Source organism: Aethalodelphis obliquidens, unplaced genomic scaffold (assembly GCF_003676395.1).
Source record: "Aethalodelphis obliquidens isolate GAN/ISIS:26980383/991018 unplaced genomic scaffold, ASM367639v1 scaffold4, whole genome shotgun sequence".
Classification (NCBI taxonomy): Eukaryota; Metazoa; Chordata; class Mammalia; order Artiodactyla; family Delphinidae; genus Aethalodelphis; species Aethalodelphis obliquidens.
The window spans coordinates 34,063,317-34,089,090 of record NW_020837948.1 but is presented as its reverse complement, the minus strand read 5'-3'; the positions used below and the strand labels follow the sequence as shown (position 1 = coordinate 34,089,090).

The following is a 25,774-nucleotide window of genomic DNA, read 5'->3' as shown; positions in this document are numbered from 1 at the left end:
TAAGCATAAAGAAGAAGAATTATTCAGATGTTGCCCTGTTTTATTTTTAGATTTATAATAAGAGAAGGTCTAGTAAAACACTTTTGGGCCCAGATTATAATGTCATATGAAATAAATAAATATAGAAGAGAGAAGAACTGAAATGGAAAACTGGACACAGCTTTATATTTGATAAAACTCTCAAAGTACCTGAAAGCAAAGACCTCAGAATGAATCTTGAGTAATTTTATAAACCCATGAGCTACTCATAAGTTTTCTATATTCTGCATTTTAAATTTCAGGCTGAATCATGGCCTTTGAGCTGTAGCAAGGGTGCCAGAGATGAGCAACACTATAAACTAGGAATGTTGAGTACGAAGATTGGGGTGTCAAAGAGCATAGACACCTCTGTTTAGCAGTGTGGCTTTCTCCAAAATTTCCTTCTAAGTTGTCATTGGTGACCAACTCATATTTAAGCTCAATCTACAAAAATATTTTAACACTGCATAGCTTTGTAGTGAAAATATCTTATTTTCACTCCTATTGGCCCTTTAGGCCTTATTTGCTCCTTTAGCAATTTAACAATTTGCTAAATTGTTATTTAGCAAATAAACGCTAGAGACAGTTAAGGAAGTATTTAAGTTTGAAATCTGAATGAAAATAGTAACAGTGTTCTGAAACTTTAAAAAAATTTTTCCAGACCTTTGTAGAAAACTATTATTATTATTTATTATAACAATATAATCTTGAAAAATGCCTGTTCGGGTAATGTGTCACTTTTATTGATTCATCACATACTTTATGTACTTCTGACAGAGATTTAAGATAGCTGTACTTTGGAGTTGTTATCAAGTCAACCTGATTTTTTGTTTTCTTTCTGTTTTAGCCACCAGAAAGGCAGATTGTGGTTGGAATATGTTCCATGGCAAAGAAATCCAAATCCAAACCAATGAAGGAAATTCTTGAACGGATCTCCTTATTTAAATATATCACAGTAGTAGTATTTGAAGAAGATGTTATTTTGAATGAACCGGTGGAAAACTGGCCTTTGTGTGATTGTCTCATTTCTTTTCATTCTAAAGGTAGTAAAATAGGGAGGGAAACCTCTTTATCCTTTCTAACTATAAAACTAATAGATAAAATAGAAAAATAAAATTAAACTCACCTAGTCTCACAGATAAGTGATATTAACATTTTGATATATTTCTTTCCAATCTTTTTTTCTGTGTGTATTTTTTAAAAACATATTTAGTGTTATAGTGTATATGTAATTTTATATTTAATTTTTAACCTAATTACATCAAGAGGTTTTCCCCTTCTATATCATTTGTCAAAAACCTGATTTTTAATGGTGTCACAGTATATCATCCTGTGAATGTACTATATCATACTTAGCCAATATCCTAAAAGTGAGATGGTTTCCAATTTTTACTATTAAAAATAAGGTTGTGATGAACTTTTTGAATGTATGTCTTTGTTTACAACTGTAAGTTTCTTAGGACAAATTCTTGATTTTTTAAATACTATAAACCCATATGTTTTGCCATATAGAAGATGATCTATCATTCCTCAATACATATTCATGCTTTATTTCTTAAGAACTTAATATTTGAATTTTATATTTTCCTTGCTTTTATAAATCAAACTGAAATATCAATTAAGCTTAAGTATTTCTTCAAAGTAAAGTCCACTAATCAAAAGTTATTAAGTGTATGTCTGAAAATTTATAACCTAAGAATCTGTGAATTAAGTGAGTTTTCATTAAGAGCTCTAATTTAAAAGATATGCACTCAGTTATAAATGTATTCATATTAAATCGTTTTTGTTACCAAACTAATGTAGCCTCCAGGTGTGTTAAAGTCTCACTTCAGTTAGGTGTTTAAAAAGCATCCCCTTCAGCAAGAAGGGGATGGAGCAGGTTAAGATTTTTTGTGCTCCCATACCCTATATTGATTTTCATTATTTCATAGAGAAGTCAAGTCCCTGGTCTTCTTTACAGACTGAAGTCATTCATTTTAGAGGATCTTAAAACTTGCTTATCCTTGATGGTAAGGTGTTATTCCCTTACTGTCACGTGGTTCTTCCTATTTATTAAGTTAAAGCTAGTTATTTGCTTGTAAAAACTAGATACTACCTAAGGTCATGTCCCACATGCTGCCTCTTTAACAGCAACAAAAGCAGGGTAATGACTGTATAGGCGTTTCTTATTTCCTGAATTCTGTTACAAGGCTTCAAACCATAGACATTGAGACATCTTTACAGTAAGTGATGAATTCTTAAGAGTCTATAACACTAGATGGGTTTGTGATTTGTGGCCCATTGATTCTTGGTATAGAGTACTTCTAATTAAATGTTAAAAGCTAAGAGGAATTTAGGATTAAATCTTTTTTTTAACTGACCATAGCTCTTTGTTTTGTTTTTGTTTTTTTAACTTCAGTAGGCTTTAACACTTCCTTCCTCTACTAACTATTCTGATAATGCTACAAAATACAGTGTCTTCACAGATACACTGTAGCATACTATAGTTAAATGCTAAAGCTATGTATGCCTGATGATTGTTACGCTTTTGCTTATTTATTAAAATATTGTTGTTTAGGGAATAATAATAGTTAACATTTATGGAGCAGTTATTATGCCAGGTATTGTAATGTGTTTTATATACAGTATTATATTTAATTTCCCCAAAACCCTTTTAGTTAAAATACCCCTTTACAGCTGGGAATCAGAGACTTGGAGATATTAAATAAATTTGCCCACGGTCACATAGCTAATGAAAGGTGGAGTTAGGGTTTGAACCTTGGTTTATGCTCTTAACATCTATGGTATACTGCCATTCTTAATCATAAACTATACGTTGATGGATAAAATTGGAGTCTTTTAGTGTTAATACAGAGAGTGAAGTATAATCATTAAAATTATTTAGATTTTTTTTTAGATCTCTTACTATATCTGCCATTTGATTTGTTTTCATTGTAATTAGTAATTTTACCGAAGTCTAGAAATGGTAAGGACTTAATTTCTGCTGTGTTATTGACTTAGTTAACAGCAAGCTTGATTCTGCTCATATATTTTATATTTTGAGCATATCTGTTGAATGTAAATTAATTTTTCTTTTGCTGTTTTTGAAGATGCTTAAGTTCTTTGAATTATCAGCTAATTTATATGTATATGCATCAAAATATCGTTAGAAGAAGAGGAGTTATATAAATTTTTTAAAAATCACCAGGTGATTGTGATACACTTATTTGTATATAGATTTCTATTTGTGTATGAGGTAGTCTTACCTTCTGTCAGGTGACTTTGAATAATCAGGCATCAACTAACATGTCAGTGCTCTAAATTGGGTTATGTAACCACTGGCTTGCTGTGCCTTATCTATCAAATTCACTAAGAAAAAATAAGATTTATTTACTAGTACAAGATAAATCAAGTTTTGTGTATTTATAATTCTATCTTCTAAAGAAAGCAGTTACATGCATAATGAAATTAGTCTTTTATAGGAAATGGCATAAATTCAAGTTGATTAAGTTATAGATGTCAACTTATCTTGAGATTCTACAGAATATGTTAATATGTGTTCTTAGGATTTCCACTGGACAAGGCAGTTGCCTATGCAAAACTCAGGAATCCATTTGTAATCAATGACTTGAATATGCAGTATCTCATACAAGATAGGTGAGTGGTTAAGTTGGCTAAATTAAGGAAGGAAAATTAACATTTATTTAGTATCTACTTAAACTGACATGGTATCAGGTGTTTTTATACATATATAAATTTGTGGTATCCTTGAAATAATACTTAGAAATAGGTATTTATACCCAGTTTTACAGATGACAAAACTTGAGAATCAGGCAGATCATTTAGTTTGCCAAAAGTCACAAGTAGTTTCTCAGGTAGTGGGACAAGGACTTAAACCAGGTCTGTTTAATTTCCAGACCCTACTAAACCATTGAAAATTATGAACAGTTTTTCTATCATGTGACTGATGATGAAGCTACGGCTTTACCCATTATAACTAGGTTTTTAATGGTAAAGTGGAACCATTTTTTTTGTTTGTTTGTTTTTGTTTTTTTTTGTGTGTGTGTGTGGTACGCGGGCCTCTCACTGTTGTGGCCTCTCCCGTTGCGGAGCACAGGCTCCGGACGCGCAGGCTCAGCGGCCATGGCTCACGGGCCCAGCCGCTCCGCGGCACGTGGGATCTTCCCGGACCGGGGCACGAACCCTTGTCCCCTGCATCGGCAGGCGGACTCTCAACCACTGCGCCACCAGGGAAGCCCAAGTGGAACCATTTTGAGAAATATATTACTGTATATCTTAGCAATTCATTTAACAGGTCAAAAACATAGATATTTAAAAGAAATTGTAAAATACAAATGCATTTATATATTTCATTTAATTGGTGTTTCACTCTACTGGCTACCCTTATAATTTCACCGGTATTCTATTTTATTCTGTCTTAGCATTACAATATGAGGTTATACATATGAAAATGCTATATGAAGTGTAAGGCCCTATAGTTTTTTGTTTTTCTATTTTTGTTTTTCCTTTTCCAGATAGTTAATATCTCAATTTTTATAACATTTTTCCTAGGTTTACATGTTTATATAGTATAAATATATATATGTATATATATAAATGCATATTCATTTTAAGAAATTTAAAAAATAAAATTATGAAGAAAGGAATTTAACCCTGCCACTACGTTTACCATATTTTTTTAATATAGAAAGCAATACATATATGCACTTATATTTTACAAAATTAGCATCACATTTCTATTAAAAGACTATAAACATTTTCCCACATTGTTAAATATTCTTTGAGTACTGTATAAGGGTTTTAATACTTAGGTAATATTCTGTCATTGTGATATAGTAACTTTAACCATTTCTTTTTATACACTTACATTCCCAATTTTAAAAATTAGTATTTTAATATGCCATAAAAAGTATTGTACATACACTTTTGTTCTAATATTGCTGAATATTTACTTAGAATACAGCTTTTCAATGTTTTAAATGACATATTTGTTTACTTAAAAAAAGACTTTATATGCATGACTTTTTTAATGATAGAACAGTAATAATGTACTTTATGAACAGTACAGCAATATACTCATTGTGAAACAGAACAATAAAACAGTAAGGATATTTTCTTTTTTCTTCAGGAGAGAAGTATATAGTATTCTTCAAGCTGAAGGTATTTTACTTCCTCGTTACGCAATTTTGAATCGTGACCCAAATAATCCCAAAGGTAAGAGTAAGAGATTTTAAACAAGCTATCTTTTGTCACTTAACATACTTTTGAGCCACTGTCTTCTATAATTAAATGGAAAGAATTTAAATTATGTTATTCTATTCAATTTTTAAAAAATGATCCAAATAGGCAATTAAATTTCAATAAAAATGTGACACTATGAACTACAAGGCTAACTAATAATCAGGAGTTGTATGTCCTACATTTCTTTGGTCTACATTTGACATATCAGAATCATAAAGAAGAATTTTTAAATTACATGCTTAATAAATTTGTATTGATTGGGGTAAATGAGTGATTCATCTATGACTATTGATTTAAGTATTAGAAACTTCATGTTAGTATGCCACAACTAAACTTCTGATGAGTAGGAATTTTGAAATACTACTATTTATTAATATTTTAAAGTACCCTTTGCTTCATTTTCCTGGTTATCTAAAGCATAGCATGTAAGTTACACTTAGTCTAAAAAGGCAAGATAAATGTTTATATGTTTTAATATTTAATATTCTGATAACTATTTGGGGGAATTTTGATGACTTTATTGTACATTAGAGGAATTTTTATTAAAAACCAGATATAGTACCATCTGTAACAGGGAACTTTTCTCATTTGTCTAGAGGTACAACTTGCTGATTGGATTGCTTGGTTACTCTGTATATTGGTTAATTTTCTAACTTAAATAATTTCATGTTTTATGGTATCTGTGGTATAATGATTCCATACATTTTTCAGAAGATGATAGCATTATGTAGTTATTTCTCAATCTTTCTTGTGTATCATTTCATATCTAACTTTGAATTCTATGGGGTGGCAGGGTAAAACGGCCAGTCCATTAGATTTTTGAAGAATATAGTTCCTAATGTCACAGATCATATGTTTGCATAAATATTTTTAATTAAAATCAAATCAGTACATTATCCAAGGTTACTTTTCTTTGTAATCTCTATTATAGTAAAAACAAAAAAAGTCCTTAATAATATATCTAGGTAATATACAATATATAATTTTTCTTGCTATTGTGTTTGATTTATAGAATGTAATCTGATTGAAGGGGAAGATCATGTAGAAGTAAATGGGGAAGTTTTCCAAAAGCCATTTGTAGAAAAGCCAGTCAGTGCAGAAGACCACAATGTTTACATTTATTATCCAACATCTGCTGGTGGTGGAAGTCAAAGACTTTTTCGAAAGGTAAACCTTTGTTACCCTAGTGAATACTATTCTAAATACATTGTTGTATAAATTTTACTAAAAGTAATGAAGTATTTAGTAAAACTAAGATTAACAATGTATCATTTAGAGATAAATTAATAAAACTGATATCATATCAATACTTTGTTAGAAAAGCAAAGCTTACCTACAGAATACCAAGAAAATTATTTGATCTTCTTTCTACCTTCCATTTATGTATCTGTCATGTGAGAAATTCGGTAAAGATCAGCATTTTTTTTTAAGAAAAATGGCCTTCCAAATGGATAGTTCATAGAAAAAGTAATGCCAATGAACTCTTAAATACATGAAAGTATGCTCAAAATTTTACACCCATAATAAAATAAATGTAAAGTCTAAAAGGTAATGACATTGAATTACTTTTTGAATTAGCATGATCAAAAAGATTGAGGTAGTTGGAAAACAAGTACAAGTCCAAACTTTGTTAGCAACATTTCTACTTAGCAATATAACTTAGCAATATATCAGGATTAAAAGTGCACGTTCAGGGCTTCCCTGGTGGGGCAGTGGTTGAGAGTCCGCCTGCCGATGCAGGGGACATGGGTTCATGCCCCGGTCCGGGAAGATCCCACATGCTGCGGAGCAGCTAGGCCCGTGAGCCATGGCCGCTGAGCCTGCGCGTCCGGATCCTGTGCTCCGCAACGGGAGAGGCCACAGCAGTGAGAGGCCCGCGTACCAAAAAAAAAAAAAATGTGCACGTTCACTCATAAACAGTCATGGAAATGCAAAGTAAGAACACAATGAGGTACTTGTTTTGTATTCATTAGAGTGGCAAATATTAGGAGGTCTGACAATACCAAATATAGATAATTGTAGATCAGTAGAAACTCTTATACATTGCTGGAGAGACTGGAAATTATTAAAACAGTTTTTAAAAGATTTTGGCATTATTTTGTAAGTTGAATGTGAGCATATTCTATCACCTAGCGATTCCATTTCTAGTATATGCCTTAGAAACACTCCTGCACACGTGTGCCATGGGGATATTTAAAAGAAAGTTCGAAGCAAGATTGCTCTACTAGCTAAAGCTTAGAAAACAACCTAAATATATATTGATAGGCAAATGAATGAATTATGGGCTATTTATACAGAGGAAAATTCTATAGTATTAAGAAAGTAGTTACATGCAGCAATATGGTTGAATCTTAGAAACACTGTTCTTAGTGTTCATTGTATTTTTACGCTATTCAAGTTACCATTAGAGCAAAAAATAATATAGTGTCAACTATGTAATGTGTTGTTAAATATTTGTTGATTAAAAAAATTTTTGGAAATATCAGTGATGGAAATAGATGGTAAAAAGGGTTATTTTATAAAAATGAGGAGAATAATTTAGTTTTTACATTGATAGACTTCTTTTATTTTCAGATTGGCAGTAGAAGTAGTGTTTATTCCCCAGAAAGCAATGTACGAAAAACAGGCTCATATATATATGAAGAGTTTATGCCCACAGATGGTACTGATGTTAAGGTAGGATTGATTAAAGTATATTTTTATTTTGTATTTTGAGTTTACCAGTGATCTCAGAAAAAGAGATTACCTTTTAGTTAGCTATATATAACCTCTATTCTGAATCTCTTTCTTTTTAACTAGGGATTCTTAATCTGTTTTGTATTATGAATGCCATTGGCAGTCTGAAGCCTATGGACCCTTTATACAGGATAATGTTCTTAAATGCTTAAAATAAACCACACAGGATTACCAAGGAGATAGATTTTATTGAATATTTAAAAACCAACCCAAAATATAGTGGCTAAGGGTCTAATAGCCACCACGATGTTTCCAGGCATTGATCAGTGTAAATGATATTTTGAGAACTTTGACAACTATAATGTGATTTAAAAAAAAATAGGTGTGATTTCTGTTGGTGACAAATAAGGTCTTAACTGCTTTACCTTCAGCCAGTCTGTGTCTAGAGAGTTCTTTCTTAGGTGTAAACCTGATCATGAACTTCTTTTTAAAAATTCTCTTGTGGATCCTCATTGACCACAGGGTAATAATCAGATTTATAAGGCTGGCATAGATACTTCACAGTCTGCCCTCTGTCCTACAAACCTTATTTCTTACATTATAAACCATATCAAATACGTACTGTTACCTGAATACATCATGCTGTTTTGTTTCTCTGCCCTTTGTCTGTGTTTATTACCTTTGCTTAGAGTGCGTTTCCGTCTCTTGTCTGCTTTTGAATTCATGCTGTCCCTCATCCCCCACCCCCTTTTAAATCTTTATTTTGGCAGTTACTTCCTTCTGTAATTTTTAAATTTATTTGTACCTCTACTTTGTTAAACTAAAACAATTTGAGAAGGGTCACATCATATGCATTCTAGTATTCCCTCATAATGTTCAGTATAATTATTTTTTATAGAGAACAGGACCTTACTTTACCAATTTTTGCTGTATAATTAATTATTTATAACCTCTTCCAGTGTATTGAAAATTTTCACATGTAAAATAGAAAGATGTGTGAAAAAATAGTCTGGACACTGAGGTATTTTTTATTTATTATTTTTATTTGAATTTGTTGTCTGCTGTTTTTATATATATATATATATATTTTTAAGTAAAATATGTATTTTAATATTTCTGAAAGGTTTATACAGTAGGTCCAGATTATGCCCATGCTGAAGCTCGAAAATCTCCTGCACTTGATGGCAAGGTGGAACGAGATAGTGAAGGAAAAGAAGTAAGGTACCCTGTTATTCTCAATGCACGAGAGAAATTAATTGCTTGGAGAGTTTGCCTTGCATTTAAGGTGAGATGTTATGCAGGCCATATAGACTCTTGTAAAAATTCTAATTTTTTTTTTTGAGTAAATGAGATGTTATTTGGGCTTGTAACAGGAGAGAGAAGCAGAGAAAATAAAGTGGTATATCTGAATGGTTTATGTACTTTTCAAGGGATTCTTGTAGTGCCATTAATATTAAAAATATATAATAAATGAAGACCTTTGTTTCTCTTTATTCTTTCTGTATTATATAGAAGGAAACCGTGTCAATTTATTCAGAAACTACAATTACAGAGGAAAACTTAACTGAAACAGTAGAATTACAGGAGTATTATTTAACATACCCCTATAACCAAAACTGATTACAAGTATCTATTCAGAGTTGATAAATGATTTTTTTAAATAAAAAATGTCATCAGTCTTCTAGCCTTTGCAGTTGATCCTTTAGCCTATTATGTATAGTAAAATATGTTCATGAAAGCTATACTAATACACTTCCTAAAGAAAACTTTTTACTTATGACATTTGACTAGTTCTCTCAATCTGTATTATTAGGCTTTGCCTGTACTGTACAGTAAAGATTTAAATAGAGTAGTTCAACTTGAATCTAATAAAGGATAAACTTTACCTTGTTGAAGCCTTGCCTTGGATATGTAACTTAAAGACTAGTGTATATTACTGGTTATTAAATAATAAATAAGTTCTTTGTGTTTTAGTAATTTGAAGTCTCTCATGGAAGGAATCTTAGCCTGAAATATGTTTTAATAGCTTTATGTGAATTGTTTTAATTTTGTAATACCAGGATTCCAAAAGCCTTGACTTAAAATAATATTATACTAATATGTGATATGTGAATATAAAATGTAGAAGATCAGAAAATTCCTGGAGCCCGAGCAGGAAATTCATACCCTTCAACTGTTTTCTCCCAAATAAAGTAAATTTACTTCAGGTGCTCACAAGTATGTGGTTATCAGCGTTTAAAAGATTCATAGGGATAATGGGACATTTCCTCTGGGATATGTCTTCAAAACTTTCTCCTGTTTAGCTTTTTGTGGTTTTTTTTGGATTAAAATGATATAATTTCTACTAGCACAGAATTTATTGAAGCCTTTAAAAATTTTTACTTTTATTTTTTAATAAAATGTTAATTGAAGAATTTCTTGGCCTCTCTAGTCCCATAAGCATTATTGTTCTACATCTACTTCATAGGAAGAACTTAAATAATCATATGACATGCATATTTCAGAGTATTCAAGTTACAGATACGTAGTTTCTTTGTTTTTACTTGCTATGAAGTAAACTGATAAGCAGTAATATACTTTTAGGCAGTTATAAAATTTGATGTTTTCTAATAAGACTGGAAAACTGTAAGTCATAATTCAAATGGAACTTTAAAGTTTATACTTTATTTTAAATAGCAAACAGTTTGTGGCTTTGATTTGTTACGGGCCAATGGACAGTCCTATGTCTGTGATGTCAATGGCTTCAGTTTTGTGAAAAATTCCATGAAGTATTATGATGATTGTGCAAAAATACTTGGGTAAGATTTTCTTCTTTATACTTCTTCCTCTTTACTTTTGTTACAGCTAATGCATACTGGTTATTCAGAAACCAAATAATGGTAAACATCAAGTGATCAGGGTTTTGTAAACACTGCAGAGTAAAAATCAATGTTCATAAAATGACATGCCCAAAGACCATGCCAAATCCTGAATTACACTTTGGGTTATGAAAGACAAATCAATATATGACCAGTATAGATAAAGGCTTAAAGGTATTTAACTTCATAGATTTAGAAATGCTGTAACAGTGATTTTTAGTGATTATTACAGTGGTTATTCATCAAAATGGCTAATTTATTTGATTATTTTGTTTCTCAAGTTTTTGATATGTAATTATAGTACTTAATGGTTCAAAATTAACCAGAATAAGTAACCAGAATAAAATAGAAATATCTGGAATTTAGAATTCTTTTGAATGATTCTGCTTTCTACACGCATATGTTACTTTAAAATAATCTCATGAGATTATGAAGTGAATATAAAAGAAATTATTGCATATAGAAATGCCATTTTTATATTCTTTGACTTATTTTCTTATATCCTGATTTAGACGACTTGAAAGACAAGAACTATTTTTAAACCATTTCAAAGTATATTTGACAAAGCCGTAAAAAACTTACACTTTAAAATGTATTTTAATAATTGGGGTCAGCTGTTATAGTATATTTCAAAGGTTTGTGAACTTACCCTTAAAGTGAAATTTGGGGGAGCTTACTAAATTTTAGCATGAATAAATGCTAAATTTAAACAAAACAAAAAATGTCTTATAATTACTTAAACATGTTTTCATTATTAACCTTATTAGCAAAGAGTAATAAGAAATTTGTTAAACATGAGCAATAGTTTAAAATAGCTTTGCAGGTGATAAATAAAAACTGAAAGAAATGATCAATGGCCACACAGAAGAGATAATCTTGGATTTCAGAATCTTTGTAAGTAGATACGCAGTTACAGTGATTTACTTGAATCCTGTGTAATTTATATTTTTAAAATGAGAGTAAATAAGTAAAGCCAAATTCACGACATCCTGTTAGTGTGTTCTATACAACAGTTTAGCACTGCTGATCTAATTTTTCTTGACCAGGATTGATTTTTTAGGTTACTTTTTATGTGCTGTATTCACATAATCACTAGATAGTTTGACTTTACCTCCTATAATACTCAGTTATTTGTCATTAAATACCCAGGTTTGTCTTGAAATGAACTAGTTTAATTTTTCTTTTCTTTTTGTCTTGAAGGAATATTGTAATGCGAGAGCTTGCTCCACAGTTTCATATCCCCTGGTCCATACCCTTAGAAGCTGAAGATATCCCGATTGTACCAACTACATCTGGAACTATGTAAGTTTAAATATTTTCATTTAGAAACTCCTTGGGTTTTCCCCATTGGTTAGTGCTATTACAGTGAAGATTATATTTCTGAATAATTATTAGACACTCTACTGTGTATGTTTTCATATGATTGACTTTGCAGATGGAGAAATAGATTATATGCTTTACATAGGGCTATTTAGACTAAAGATCTTTTCTGTTGTTCCAAATAAAATCCTGAAAAATGCTTATATAGTTATAGAACTATTGAATTAAGCCATAAGAATAAAGGAGGTGCCAACAGATGTGTTCCCTAAAGGTTCGTGGTCAGTGGTCATACAACTTTAGTGCTCTCATCATGTAAAGGAAAAATATACAGTTATATCTTGAAGTAAATTAATTAGACCAACATTGCCAAAGTGTTTCATAAATTCTAGTGAAAGTTACTGCTTGAAATTCACCTGTCACTCAGGTGAGTTGACCAAATGCTTCATATTCACAGCTTAGAGCTTTATCTTAGCGTATTAAATATTCTTAGGAGTCCTGATTGGGGCGGAGAGGAGGGCAAAAATACTTAATTTTGTTTTTAAACCAATATTTCCAAACTTATTTAACACAAAACGTATTTTTGGGTAACTTATTCTATAGAGTTATGTTCTATGTCTCACAGTCTGGCAAGTGTTAAATTGTACCCTACCATTCCTGCTAAGACAGTTTTATCTTCCAGTAACTTGAGTTTGAAATATTTTTCTTCTTACGTGGGCAAAATAAATATAGCAGCTTTATTTTATCTGATTTAATGAAATCTCAGTCTATAGTGATCTGTGCTACAGGGCAGATAATTAAAGAAGTTAGGGGATTACAGTCCATTTACTTTATTTTTTTAATATTTATTTGATTTATTTATTTTAACATCTTTATTGGAGTATAATTGCTTTATAATGGTTTGTCAGTTTCTGCTTTATAACAAAGTGAATCAGCTATACATATACATATATCCCCCTATCTCTTCCCTCTTGCGTCTCCCTCCCTATCCCACCCCTCTAGGTGGCCACAAAGCACTGAGCTGATCTCCCTGTGCTATGCGGCTGCTTCCCACTAGCTATCGATTTTACATTTGGTAGTGTATATATGTCAATGCCACTCTCTCACTTTGTCCCAGCTTACCCTTCCCCCTCCCCGTGTCCTCAAGTCCGTTCTCTAGTAGGTCTGCGTTTTTATTCCCATCCTGCCCCTAGGTTCTTCATAACCATTTTTTTTCTTAGATTCCATGTATATGTGTTAGCATATGGTATTTGTTTTCCTGTGTCTGACTTACTTCACTCTGTATGACAGACTGTAGGTCCATCCACCTCACTACAAATAACTCAGTTTCGTTTCCTTTTATGCCTGAGTAATATTCCATTGTACATATGTGCCACATCTTCTTTATCCATGCGTCTGTCCATGGACACATAAGTTGTTTCCATGTCCTGGCTATTGTAAATAGAGCTGCAATGAACATTGTGGTACATGACCCTTTTTGAATTATGGTTTTCTCAGGGTATATGCATAGTAGTGGGATTCCTGGGTTGTATGGTAGTTCTATTTTTTATTTTTTAAGGAACGTCCATACTGTTCTCTTAATAGTGGGTGTATCAATTTACATTCCAACCAACAGTGAAGAGAGTTCCCTTTTCTCCACACCGTCTGCAGCATTTATTGTTTGTAGACTTTTTGATGATGGCCATTCTGACACGTGTGAGGTGATACCTCATTGTAGGTTTTTTTTTTTTGTTTTTTTTTTTGCGGTTCTACTGGCCTTTCTCTTTTTTTTCCTCTCCTTTTTTGGGTGACGGCGTTGGACGCGCAGGCTCAGCAGCCGTGGCTCACGGGCCTAGCTGCTCCGCGGCATGTGGTATCTTCCCGGACCGGGGCACGAACCTGTGTCCCCTGCATTGGCAGGCTGACTCTCAACCACTGCACCACCAGGGAAGCCCTCTCATTGTAGTTTTGATTTGCATTTCTCTAATGATTACTGATGTTGAGTATCCATTCATATGTTTGTTGGCAATCTGCAAATCTTCTTTGGAGAAATGTCTGTTTAGGTCTTCTGCCCATTTTTGGATTAGGTTGTTTGTTTTTGAGATTGAACTGCATGAGCTGCTTATAAATTTTGGAGATTAATCCTTTGTCAGTCGCTCCCTTTGCAAATATTTCTCCCATTCTGAAGGTTGTCTTTTCATCTTGTTTATGGTTTCTTTTGCTGTGCAAAAGCTTTTCAGTTTCATTAGGTCCCATTTGTTTATTTTTGCTTTTATTTCCATTTCTAGGAGGTGGGTCAAAAAGGATCTTGCTGTGATTTATGTCATAGAGTGTCCTGCCTATGTTTTCTCTAAGAGTTTTATAGTGTCTGGCCTTACATTTAGGTCGTTAATCCATTTTGAGTTTATTTTTGTGTGTGGTGTTAGGGAGTGTTCTAATTTCATTCTTTTACATGTAGCTGTCCACTTTTCCCATCACCACTTATTGAAGAGGTTCTCTTTTCTCCGTTGTATATTCTTGCCTCCTTTATCAAAAATAAGGTGACCATATGTGCATGGGTTTATCTCTGGGCTTTCTGTCCTGTTCCATTGAGCTATATTTCTGTTTTTGTGCAATTACCATACTGTGTTGATTACTGTAGCTTTGTAGTATAGTCTGAAATCAGGGAGCCTGATTCCGCCAGCTCCGTTTTTCTTTCTCAAGGTTGCTTTGGCTATTTGGGGTCTTTTGTGTTTCCATACAAATTGTGAAATTTTTTGTTCTAGTTCTGTGAAAAATGCCACTGGTGATTTGATAGGGATTGCATTGAATCTGTAGCTTGCTTTGGGTAGTATAGTCATTTTCACAATATTGATTCTTCCAATCCAGGAACATGGTATATCTCTCTGTCTGTTTGTATCATCTTTAATTTCTTTCATCAGCGTCTTATAATTTTCTGCATACAGGTCTTTTGTCTCCTTAGGTAGGTTTATTTCTAGGTATTTTATTCTTTTTGTTACAGTGGTAAATGGGAGCGTTTCCTTAATTTCTCTTTCAGATTTTTCATCATTAGTGTATAGGAATGCAAGAGATTTCTGTGCATTAATTTTGTGTCCTCCTACTCTACCAAATTCATTGTTTAGCTCTAGTGGTTTTCTGGTAGCATCTTTAGGATTCTCTATATAGTATGTCATCTGCAAACAGTGACAGCTTTACTTCTTCTTTTCCGATTTGGATTCCTTTCACTTCTTTTTCTTCTCTGGTTGCTGTGGCTAAAACTTCCAGAACAATATTGAATAATAGTGGTGAGAGTGGGCAACCTTGGGTTGTTCCTGGGCTTAGTGGAAATGGTTTCAGTTTTTCACCATTGAGGATGATGTTGGCTGCGGGTTTGTCGAATATGGCCTTTATTATGTTGAAGTAAGTTCCCTCCATGCCTACTTTTTGGAGGTTTTTTATCATAAATGGGTGTTGAATTTTGTCAAAAGCTTTTTCTGCATCTATTGAGATGATCATTTGGTTTTTATTCCTCTTTTTGTTAATATGGTGTATCACATTGATTGATTTGCATATATTGAAGATTCCTTGCATTCCTGGGATAAACCCCACTTGGTCATAGTGTACAATACTTTTAATGCGCTGTTGGATTCTGTTTGCTAGTATTTTGTTGAGGATTTCTGCGTGTGTATTCATCAGTGATATTGGCCTGTAGTTTTCTTTCTTTGTGACATCTTTGGTTTTGGTATCAGGGTGATGGTGGCCTCGTAGAATGAGTTTGGGAGTGTACCTCCCTCTGCTATGTTTTGCAAGAGTTTGAGAAGGATAGGTGTTAGCTCTCCTGTAAATGTTTGATAAAATTCACCTGTGAAGCCATCTGGTCCTGGGCTTTTGTTTTTTGGAAGATTTTTAATCACAGTCTCAATTTCAGTGCTTGTGATTGGTTTGTTTATATATTCTGTTTCTTTCTGGTTCAGTCTCAGAAGGCTGCGCTTTTCTAAGAATTTATCTGTTTCTTTGTGGTTGTCCATTTTATTGGCATAGAGTTGCTTGTAGTAATCTCTCATGATCCTTTGTATTTCTGCAGTGTCAGTTGTTACTTCTTTTTCATTTCTAATTCTGTTGATTTGAGTCTTCTCCCTTTTTTCTTGCTGAGTCTGGCTAATGGTTTATCAATTTTGTTTATCTTCTCAAAGAATGAGCTTTTAGTTTTATTGATCTTCGCTATCGTTTCCTTCATTTCTTTTTCATTTATTTCTGATCTGAGCTTTATGATTTCTTTCCTTCTGCTAACTTTGGGGATTTTTGTCCTTCCTTCTCTAATTGCTTTAGGTGTAACGTTTGGTTGTTTTTTTGAGATGTTTCTTGTTTCTTGAGGTAGGATTGTATTGCTATTAACTTCCCTCTTAGAACTGATTTTGCTGCATTCCGTAGGTTTTGGGTTTTCTTGTTTTCATTGTCATTTGTTTCTAGGTATTTTTTGATTTCCTCTTTGATTTCTTCAGTGATCTCTTGGTTATTAAGTAGTGTATTGTTTAGCCTCCATGTGTATGTATTTTTATAGATTTTTTTTCCTGTAATTGATATCTAGTCTCATAGTGTTGTGGTTGGAAAAGATACTTGATACAATTTCAATATTCTTAAATTTACCAAGGCTTGATTTGTGACCCAAGATATGATCTATCCTGGAGAATGTTCCGTGAGCCCTTGAGAAGAAAGTTATTCTGTTGTTTTTGGATGGAATGTCCTATAAATATCAATTAAGTCCATCTTGTTTAATGTATCATTTCAAGCTTGTGTTTCCTTATTTATTTTCATTTTGGATGATCTGTCCATTGGTGAAAGTGGGGTGTTAAAGTCCCCTGTTATGATTGTGTTACTGGCGATTTCCCCTTTTATGGCTGTTATCATTTGCCTGATGTATTGTGGTGCTCCTATGTTGGGTGCATAAATGTTTACAATTGTTATATCTTCTTTTTGGATTGATCCCTTGATCATTATTTGTGTCCTTCTTTGTATCTTGTAATAGTCTTTATTTTAAAGTCTATTTTGTCTGATATGAGCATTGGTACTCCAGCTTTCTTTTGATTTCCATTTTCATGTAATACCTTTTTCCATCCCCTCACTTTCAGTCTCTATGTGTCCCTAGGTCTGAAGTGGGTCTCTTGTAGACAGCATATGTACGGGTCTTATTTTTGTATCCATTCGCCCAGTCTGTGTCTTTTGGTTGGAGCATTTAATCCATTTACATTTAAGGTAATTATCGATATGCATGTTCCTATTACCATTTTCTTAATTGTTTTGGGTGTGTTTTTGTAGGTCTTTTCCTTCTCTTGTGTTTCCTGCATAAAGACGTTCCTTTAGCATTTGTTGTAGAGCTGGTTTCATGGTGCTGAATTCTCTTAGCTTTTGCTTGTCTGTAAAGGTTTTAATTTCTCCATCAAATCTGAATGAGATCCTTGCTGGGTAGAGTAATCTTGGTTGTAGGATTTCTCCTTTCACCACTTTAAATATGTCCTGCCACCTCCTTCTGGCTTGCAAGGTTTCTGCTGAAAGATCAGCTGTTAACCTTATGGGGATTCCCTTTTATGTTATTTGTTGTTTTTCCCTTGCTGCTTTTAATATTATTTCTTTGTATTTAATTTTTGATAGTGTGATTAATGTGTGTCTTGGCATGGATTTATCCTGTATGGGACTCTCTGTGCTTCCTGGACTTGATTAACTATTTCCTTTCCCATATTGGGGAAGTTTTCAACTATAATCTCTTCACATATTTTCTCAGTCCCTTTCTTTTTCTCTTCTTCTTCTGGGACCCCTATAATTCGAATGTTGGTGCTTTTAATGTTGTCCCAGAGGTCTCTGAGACTCTCCTCAATTCTTTTCATTTTTTTTTCTTTATTCTGCTCTGCCTTAGTTATTTCCACTATTTTATCTTCCAGGTCACTTATCCGTTCTTCTGCCACAGTTATTCTGCTATTGATTCCTTCTAGAGACTTTTTTATTTCATTTATTGTGTTTTTCATCATTGTTTGTTTGATTTTTAGGTCTCCTAGGTCCTTGTTAAACATTTCTTGTATTTTCTCCATTCAGTATCCAAGATTTTGGACCATCTTTACTATGCTTACTCTGAATTCTTTTTCAGGTAGACTGCCTATTTACTCTTCATTTGTTTGTTCTGGTGGGTTTTTACCTTGCTCCTTCATCTGCTGTGTGTTTCTCTGTTTTCTCATTTTGCTTCATTTACTGTGTTTCGGGTCTCCTTTTTGCAGGCTGCAGGTTCGTAGTTCCTGTTTTTTTTGGTGTCTACCCCCAGTGGCTAAGGTTTGTTCCGTGGGTTGTGTAGGCTTCCTGGTGGAGGGGACTAGTGCCTGTGTTCTGGTGGATGAGGCTGGATCTTGTCTTTCTGGTTGGTGGGTCCATGTCCGGTGGTGTGTTTTTGGGTGTCTATGACCTATTATGAGTTTAGGCAGCCTTTCTGCTAGTGGGTGGGGTTGTGTTCCTGTTTTGCTAGTTGTTTGGCATAGGGTGTCCAGCACTGTAGTTTGCTGGTCATTGAGTGGAACTGGGTCTTGGTGTTGAGATGGAGATCTCTGGGAGATTTTTGCCATTTGCCATTACGTGGAGCTGGGAGGTTTCTGGTGGACCAACGTCCTGAACTCCGCTCTCCCACCTCAGAGGCACAGGCCTGACACGCAGCTGGAGCACCAAGATTCTGTCATCCACACAGCTCAGAATAAAAGGGAGAAAAATAAATAAATTAATTAAATAAAATAAAGTTGTTAAAGTAAAAAATAATTATTAAAAATAAAAAAATTTTTAAGTAATAAAAAAAAGAAAGAAAGAAGAGAGCAAGGAAACCAAAAAACAGATCCACCAATGATAAGAAGTGCTAAAAACTATACTAAAAAAAAATGGGCAGACAGAATCCTAGGACAAATGATAAAAACAAAGGTATACAGACAGAATTACACACAGAAGCATACACATACACACTCACAAAAGAGAAAAAAGAAGTGTGTGTATATATATATATATATCATTGCTCCCAAAGTCCACTGCCTCAATTTGCGATGATTTGTTGTCTGTTCAGGTATTAAGAGATGCAGCGTACATCAAGTTGATTGTGGAGATTTAATCCGCTGCTCCTGAGGCTGCTGGGAGAGATTTCCCTTTCTCTTCTTTGTTCGCTCAGCTCCTGGGGTTCAGCTTTGCATTTGGCCCCTCCTCTGCATCACCTGAGGGCGTCTGTTCTTCGCTCAGACAGGACGGGGTTAAAGGAGCAGCTGATTAGGGGGCTCTGGCTCACTCAGGCTGTGGGGAGTGAAGCGTATGGAATGTGGGGTGAGCCTGCGGCAGCAGAGGCCAGCGTGATGTTGCAGCGGCCTGAGAAATGCCTTGTGTTCTCCCAGGGAAGTTATCCCTGGATCACGGGGCCCTGGCAGTGGCGGGCTGCACAGGCTCCAGGAGGGGAGGTGTGGATAGTGACCTGTGCTTGCACACAGACTTTTTGGTGGCTTCAGCAGCAGCCTTAGCATTTCATGCCCGTCTCTCATGTCCGCGCTGATAGCTGTGGCTCGCGCTCATCTCTAGAGCTCGTTTAGGCGGTGCTCTGAATCCCCTCCTCACACACCGTGAAACAAAGAGGCAAGAAAAAGTTTGCCTCTTAGGGAGGTCCAGACTTTTTCCCTGACTCCCTCCCAGCTAGCTGTGACACACTAGCCCCCTTCAGGCTGTGTTCATGCAGCCAGCCCCAGTCCTCTCCCTGGGATCTGACCTTCCGAAGCCCGGGCCTCAGCTCCCAGCTCCTCCCGCCCCGGCGGGTGAGCACACAAGCCTCTCCGGCTGGTGAGTGCAGGTCAGCCCCAATCTTCTGTGCAGGAATCTCTCTGCTTTGCCCTGTGCACCCCTGTTGCTGCGCTCTCCTCCGTGACTCCAAAGCTTCACCCCTCTGCCACCCGCAGTCTCCACCTGCAATGGGGCTTCCTAGTGTGTGGAAACCTTTTCTCCTTCACAGCTCCCTCCCACTGGTGCAGATCCCATCCCTATTCTTTTGTCTCTGTTTTTTCTTTTGCCCTACCCAGGTACGTGGGGAGTTTCTTGCCTTTTGGGAGGTCTGAGGTCTTCTGCCAGCGTTCAGTAGGTGTTCTGTAGGAGTTGTTCCACATGTAGGTGTATTTCTGATGTATTTGTAGGGAGGAAGGTGATCTCCACGTCTTACTCTTTCACCATCTTTAAGGTCTCCCCTCCATTTACTTTTATCCTAGAGTTAGCATAGTCATCTCAAGAGAAGAAGCAGGTATTGTGTAGCTTAATATTACTCCCCCTCCAGCCTCTTAAATTCTTTTTAGGATTTGATTTGATAAAATTAAGACTATTTGTTATAAGCACTATGCTTCATGGAGAATATCTTAGAGTGGTAAAAGATGGTTCTATAATATAATTAGATATATTAATCTGAATTATATAACACAAATCTTTGTCAGAAAATTGAACGTTATTTTTTAAATTTTAGGATGGAACTTAGATGTGTCATAGCTGTCATACGTCATGGGGACCGAACACCAAAACAAAAAATGAAAATGGAAGTGAGGCATCAAAAGTATGTTTAAAGGGGAATAATTTAACTCCTAGGAGATAATTTAAGATTTCTGATAGGTGCTTAGTTATTTTGATTAATACTTCATATAGAAAAACTGTTTACCACTACTTCTTGGCCATTAATATTTAAACCACTGGAAAGCAATAAAATCCAACAAAATCCATTTTAAATTGTATATTTTAGCATCTGAAAATTACTGTAGCAATATCCATATATGGTCATCATCCTGACCTAGCTTTTATTTATTGTTGTAAATATTCAGTCTTCTGTTATTATTCTCTTACATTGCTTTCTGAGAATCATTAACTTCTCAACCTTCTAGATGAAAATTAGTAGAATGAAAGTTTGTTGCTTCTATTCAGTGAATCTAGTGATTATTAGTTTGATATGATTTAAGAAAATACTAAGTTTTATCAATCAAAGTAGAGGAGCGACATCATATAGTGAAAGAGGGCACACAGTGTTTGAAGTCCATAGACCCCAAGTCCCATATCTATTATTAATTATTGTTTTAGTCCCATATCTATCATTTATTGTAATTATTTGTGTTAGTTTATAGAGGTAATATTGTTGCAAATGCCTAACAGTGCTCTGTCTTTCTTATAAGATTCTTTGATCTTTTTGAAAAGTGTGATGGATATAAATCTGGGAAATTAAAGCTGAAAAAACCAAAACAATTACAGGTAAGTGCATCTGATTTCTTGTTGGGTTTTAAATTGCTAATCGCAAAGTTACATAAAAATTCAATTCTTTATTTATTTTACAGGAAGTGCTGGATATTGCACGACAACTTCTTATAGAGTTGGGACAAAATAATGATTCTGAAATTGAAGAAAACAAGTCAAAACTTGAACAACTTAAGACCGTGTTAGAGATGTAAGTATCTTTTTGAAACCTATAATTTTGGTAACTACTTATAGTGCTTTTTTTTTTAATATGTGTGACTTTTCATGTTAATTTCCTTCACAGTTTTATCTTCTTTCTCTTTATCACTGTAGCTGAGGAGAAATTAGTGGAAATCTAACAAGAACTTTATTTTCAACAGTGAGAAAAGAGATTGTTGTATTGAAGTTTCTGTTTTAGTTTTAATTTTGATGAGAAGATCAAAAGAGGGCATCACATTTAGATCTTGTATGAAGTACTACTTAGGATGAAGGCCACATTGCTAAGTTAACCACAGATTCAGTGCTGTTTAAGTGAAAAATAATTTTGAACTATGTTTTAATCAAATGAAATTGGTACCACCAATATTCCTCTTATAAACTTTATTTCCTTGACCACTTAAAATCGTTTTTTCTTTTATTTTTTTAAAGACACATACATTTATGTTTTTGTATGTTTATATACTTTGGCATCTATTCAAAATTCTCCAGCTTTTATAGAGAAACTTTATTGTATTTTTATTTTTAACGTGGTTAGAATAATTACCTAGGATACAGATTTTGCGCTAGGATATTTTGAAGAATTCAGCAAGGTAATTACAAATAGGAAGCATTAATATGTAAGATTTAGTTTTTGTCCAGGTGGATTTTAGTTTTTCTTTAGGAGGTTGCATCGCATGCTTATTGAATATTGTCTGTTCTGTTTGCCATTTTATTTTTCAGGTATGGCCATTTTTCTGGAATAAATCGTAAGGTCCAATTAACCTATCTCCCTCATGGTTGTCCTAAGACATCTAGTGAAGAAGAAGGTATGTCACTATTAATGCCCATTGTGTTTTATTTATATGTAGGGACTTACTACTCGTTGTTGATTACCTTTGTAATCTTCTGTCTAATAGTTTAGGGGGTTAGCATGCTGAATAGAGGAAAAATAACATGGAGTTGTGTTAACTATGCCTTCTATCCTTTAAATAAAAGATGTTTTACGTTTTATCCTTTAGGTAAAGGATACCTTTTATTATTTTGAAAACTGTCTAGGACTTCTCTTTTACTCTTCTGAAAGCTTATTTGTTTGTAACTAAATGTTACTTAATGGGTCCCTATCCCATACAGGGTATACAGGAAGAAAACTTAAGAAATATGAAAAGATTGTTTAAAAAAATACGTAATCACCTTGTTTCTAAAATAGATATTTTTCTCTGCCAATAAATCAGAATAAGCATTTAAAATTAGTCTCCTAAGAGCAGTGAGCACAAAAGTTCATTTACTTTTCAAAAGAAAAATGGGCAGGGATTGGGAAGCCATTTTACGGAGAAGTGGAGATGCCCAATACAATAATGATAATAGTAATAATCAGTCTTGCCTATCACACTGGCAAAGTGTTTTCTTATTTTCTTCTTTTTCAAATGATAATAAAGAATGCTGATGAGAGTACAATGTGACAAGATTTCAGTTTACTGGTAGGATTGTAAATTGACATAACTCTTTTTTTTTTTTTAACTTTGTTTTATTTATTTTATTTTTGGCTGCATTGGGTCTTTGTTGCTGTGCGTGGGCTTTCTCTAAATGTAGCAAGTGCAGGCTACTTTTTGTTGTGGTGCACCGGCTTCTTATTGCGGTGGCTTCTTTTGTTGTGGAGCACGGGCTCTAGGTGTGCAGGCTTCAGTAATTGTGGCTCGTGGGCTCAGTAGTTGTGGCTCGTGGGCTCTGGAGCTCAGGCTCTGTAGTTGTGGCACATGGGCTTGGTTGCCCTGTGGCATGTGGGATCTTCCCAGACCAGGGCTCCAACCCGTGTCCTCTGCATTGGCAGGCAGATTCTTAACCACTGTGCCACCAGGGAAGCGTTGACATAATTTTTTGAAAAGTAATTTGGCAATATATATCAACATTTCAGGGGACTTCCCTGGCAGTCCAGTGGTTAAGCCTCCACTCTTCCACTGCAGGGGACACGGTTTCGAGCCCTGGTTGGGGAACTAAGATCCAGCATGTTACACAGTGCAGCTGGGGGGAAAAAAAACACTTCAGAAATTTTTCATATGCTTTGACCTTAATTCTACTTATAAGAATCTATCCCAAGGGGGTAATCAGATATTGAGGGAAAGATTGTTCTATAGGGATATTCACAGTGGCATTATTTATAGTAGCAAAAATTGAAGTAATGATTATTTTAAATGCAAACAAATTTGATTATGTTGATCTTTATATATTCTAAAATTTGATATATTGCTCTTGTCACACCTTGTGATTAATAGCAACACAGATTAATTTTCTATATTTTGATGTTTATATCAAAAAAATCCATAAACAACTATAATTAACAAGTCAATTAATTACCTTTCTATAAATGTTGGCTTGCATGATAAAGCACATACAGCTACTAACTAGCCCCAGGGGAAAGGGTGATTTTCTATCACTTTTAATGAATCATCAAATTCTTTAGTGCTTATAGTGCTAACTTTTAAATGACCTTTGTTTCTGTAATCCAGCACAGATCTTAGGACGTGATAAAGAGCAAGTCAAAATTAAATATAGAAACTCAGACCTCCCCTATATCTGAGAATATACTTTGGTCTGGAACATACAGATTCTACAACTCCAAATTTAAAAAGCTGTTCTTGGCTATATTTTATTGTATATCTCACCCATAAGTTTAAATTATAATAAATATTAAGCTCTGTCATCTCACATCTTGAAAGTTATGCAAATCACTGATTACTAATCATAAAAATGTGTATATCTTCTTCACTTCAGATAACATTAACTTTTATGTGACAGCACTGCAGGAGGCTCTTAATATAAAGCCAAGATCTGAATCCTGTCATCAAGGAGCTCTTAATCTAGTATATGTAGTACAACTAAATACATTGGGCAAATACCATTGCTCTCATACCACTGAGAGCAGGGAAGGGAGAAGTTTCCTTTTAGAGAACTGGGAAAGAGCCTTCTTTCTAGAGTGTGGGAGAGATTTTGAAATTTTAGTAAGATTTTAACAGGTGGAGCAAGGGGTATTCCTAGCAGAAGCAACAGCCTACAAGAAAGGTATATTTAGGGAACAAAATAATTTACATAAGGGCCATATTCCACTGCAGAAGAGACACAAAGAAAAAATTAATCTTGAAATATGTCTGTTTAGAAGAAAAAACCTTGACATTTGCTTTATTCATTCACATGTATCTTAGACAGCCGAAGAGAAGAGCCATCCTTACTTCTGGTTCTAAAATGGGGAGGAGAACTAACCCCTGCAGGCAGGGTCCAGGCTGAAGAACTTGGAAGAGCTTTCAGGTGTATGTACCCTGGAGGTCAAGGTAAATCTTAGAGTTTCTTTAATTCAGTTAAATTCATACAGGCTGGGTCCAGGCTGAAGAACTTGGAAGAGCTTTGAGGTGTATGTATCCTGGAGGTCAAGGTAAATATTGGAGTTTCTTTAATTCAGTTAAATTCATACATCATATTTTCAAATCCTAATTTTGAGATGTTATTAAATATTTATAGAAATACAGTGAGGTAAAAATATAGCTTAAGTGATCTGAGGATTTATTTTCAGGAGATTATGCAGGATTTCCTGGTTGTGGTTTACTTAGATTACACAGTACCTACCGACATGACCTTAAAATATACGCCTCTGATGAAGGACGAGTCCAGATGACTGCAGCTGCTTTTGCAAAGGTATAAATAAATGTTTTTTAGAATTATTAGAATTTTCATCTAATATAGCATTTTAAAAGATTTTTACTAAGGTATTATTTTAATATTCTAAATTTGAAACTTCTAACTAAAGCCCTGAAATGGCAATGACAAGTTGCATTATTAATAAAGTTTATTGTAAATAGTAAGCTTACACCTTGTGAAATTCAGCATGTAACAAGATAATTATTAAGATACCTTCTATTTTGCATACTAATTCTTAATCTGTTTTGGCTTTATTTTATGTATTTAGGGGCTATTAGCTCTAGAAGGAGAACTTACACCCATTCTTGTTCAGATGGTGAAAAGTGCAAACATGAATGGCCTTTTGGATAGTGATAGTGACTCTTTGAGCAGTTGTCAGCAACGTGTGAAAGCAAGACTTCATGAAATACTTCAGAAAGACAGAGATTTTACTGCTGAAGATTATGAAAAGGTGGGTCTTACCAAACTCTTGCATTGTCAAATATTACATGCACATACACATAGAAAAGTGCATAAAATGTAAACTTAGAGCTTATCATATTATAAAGCAAAGAGTTATA

At 34.2% G+C, this 25,774-nt stretch overlaps 1 protein-coding gene across 13 annotated transcripts in view; it reads left to right on the top strand.

The window, feature by feature from the left end:
• Window positions 1-25,774, top strand: part of PPIP5K2 (diphosphoinositol pentakisphosphate kinase 2) — a 75,629-nt gene that overhangs the window by 9,715 nt on the left and 40,140 nt on the right. For 9 of the 13 annotated variants that reach the window (XM_027100474.1, XM_027100457.1, XM_027100470.1 and 6 more), the window contains exons 3-17: window positions 866-1,061; window positions 3,564-3,654; window positions 5,147-5,232; window positions 6,272-6,426; window positions 7,834-7,935; window positions 9,059-9,220; window positions 10,612-10,733; window positions 11,994-12,095; window positions 20,578-20,664; window positions 21,272-21,347; window positions 21,431-21,540; window positions 22,269-22,354; window positions 24,725-24,850; window positions 25,090-25,211; window positions 25,483-25,665. In XM_027100474.1, the coding sequence (XP_026956275.1) occupies window positions 866-1,061; window positions 3,564-3,654; window positions 5,147-5,232; window positions 6,272-6,426; window positions 7,834-7,935; window positions 9,059-9,220; window positions 10,612-10,733; window positions 11,994-12,095; window positions 20,578-20,664; window positions 21,272-21,347; window positions 21,431-21,540; window positions 22,269-22,354; window positions 24,725-24,850; window positions 25,090-25,211; window positions 25,483-25,665 (1,806 nt within the window). Of the gene's footprint in view, window positions 1-865; window positions 1,062-1,966; window positions 2,028-3,563; window positions 3,655-5,146; window positions 5,233-6,271; window positions 6,427-7,833; window positions 7,936-9,058; window positions 9,221-10,611; window positions 10,734-11,993; window positions 12,096-20,577; window positions 20,665-21,271; window positions 21,348-21,430; window positions 21,541-22,268; window positions 22,355-24,724; window positions 24,851-25,089; window positions 25,212-25,482; window positions 25,666-25,774 lie in introns of those variants that run through there. The other 4 variants (XM_027100482.1, XM_027100466.1, XM_027100495.1 and 1 more) reach the window with 2 other exon arrangements.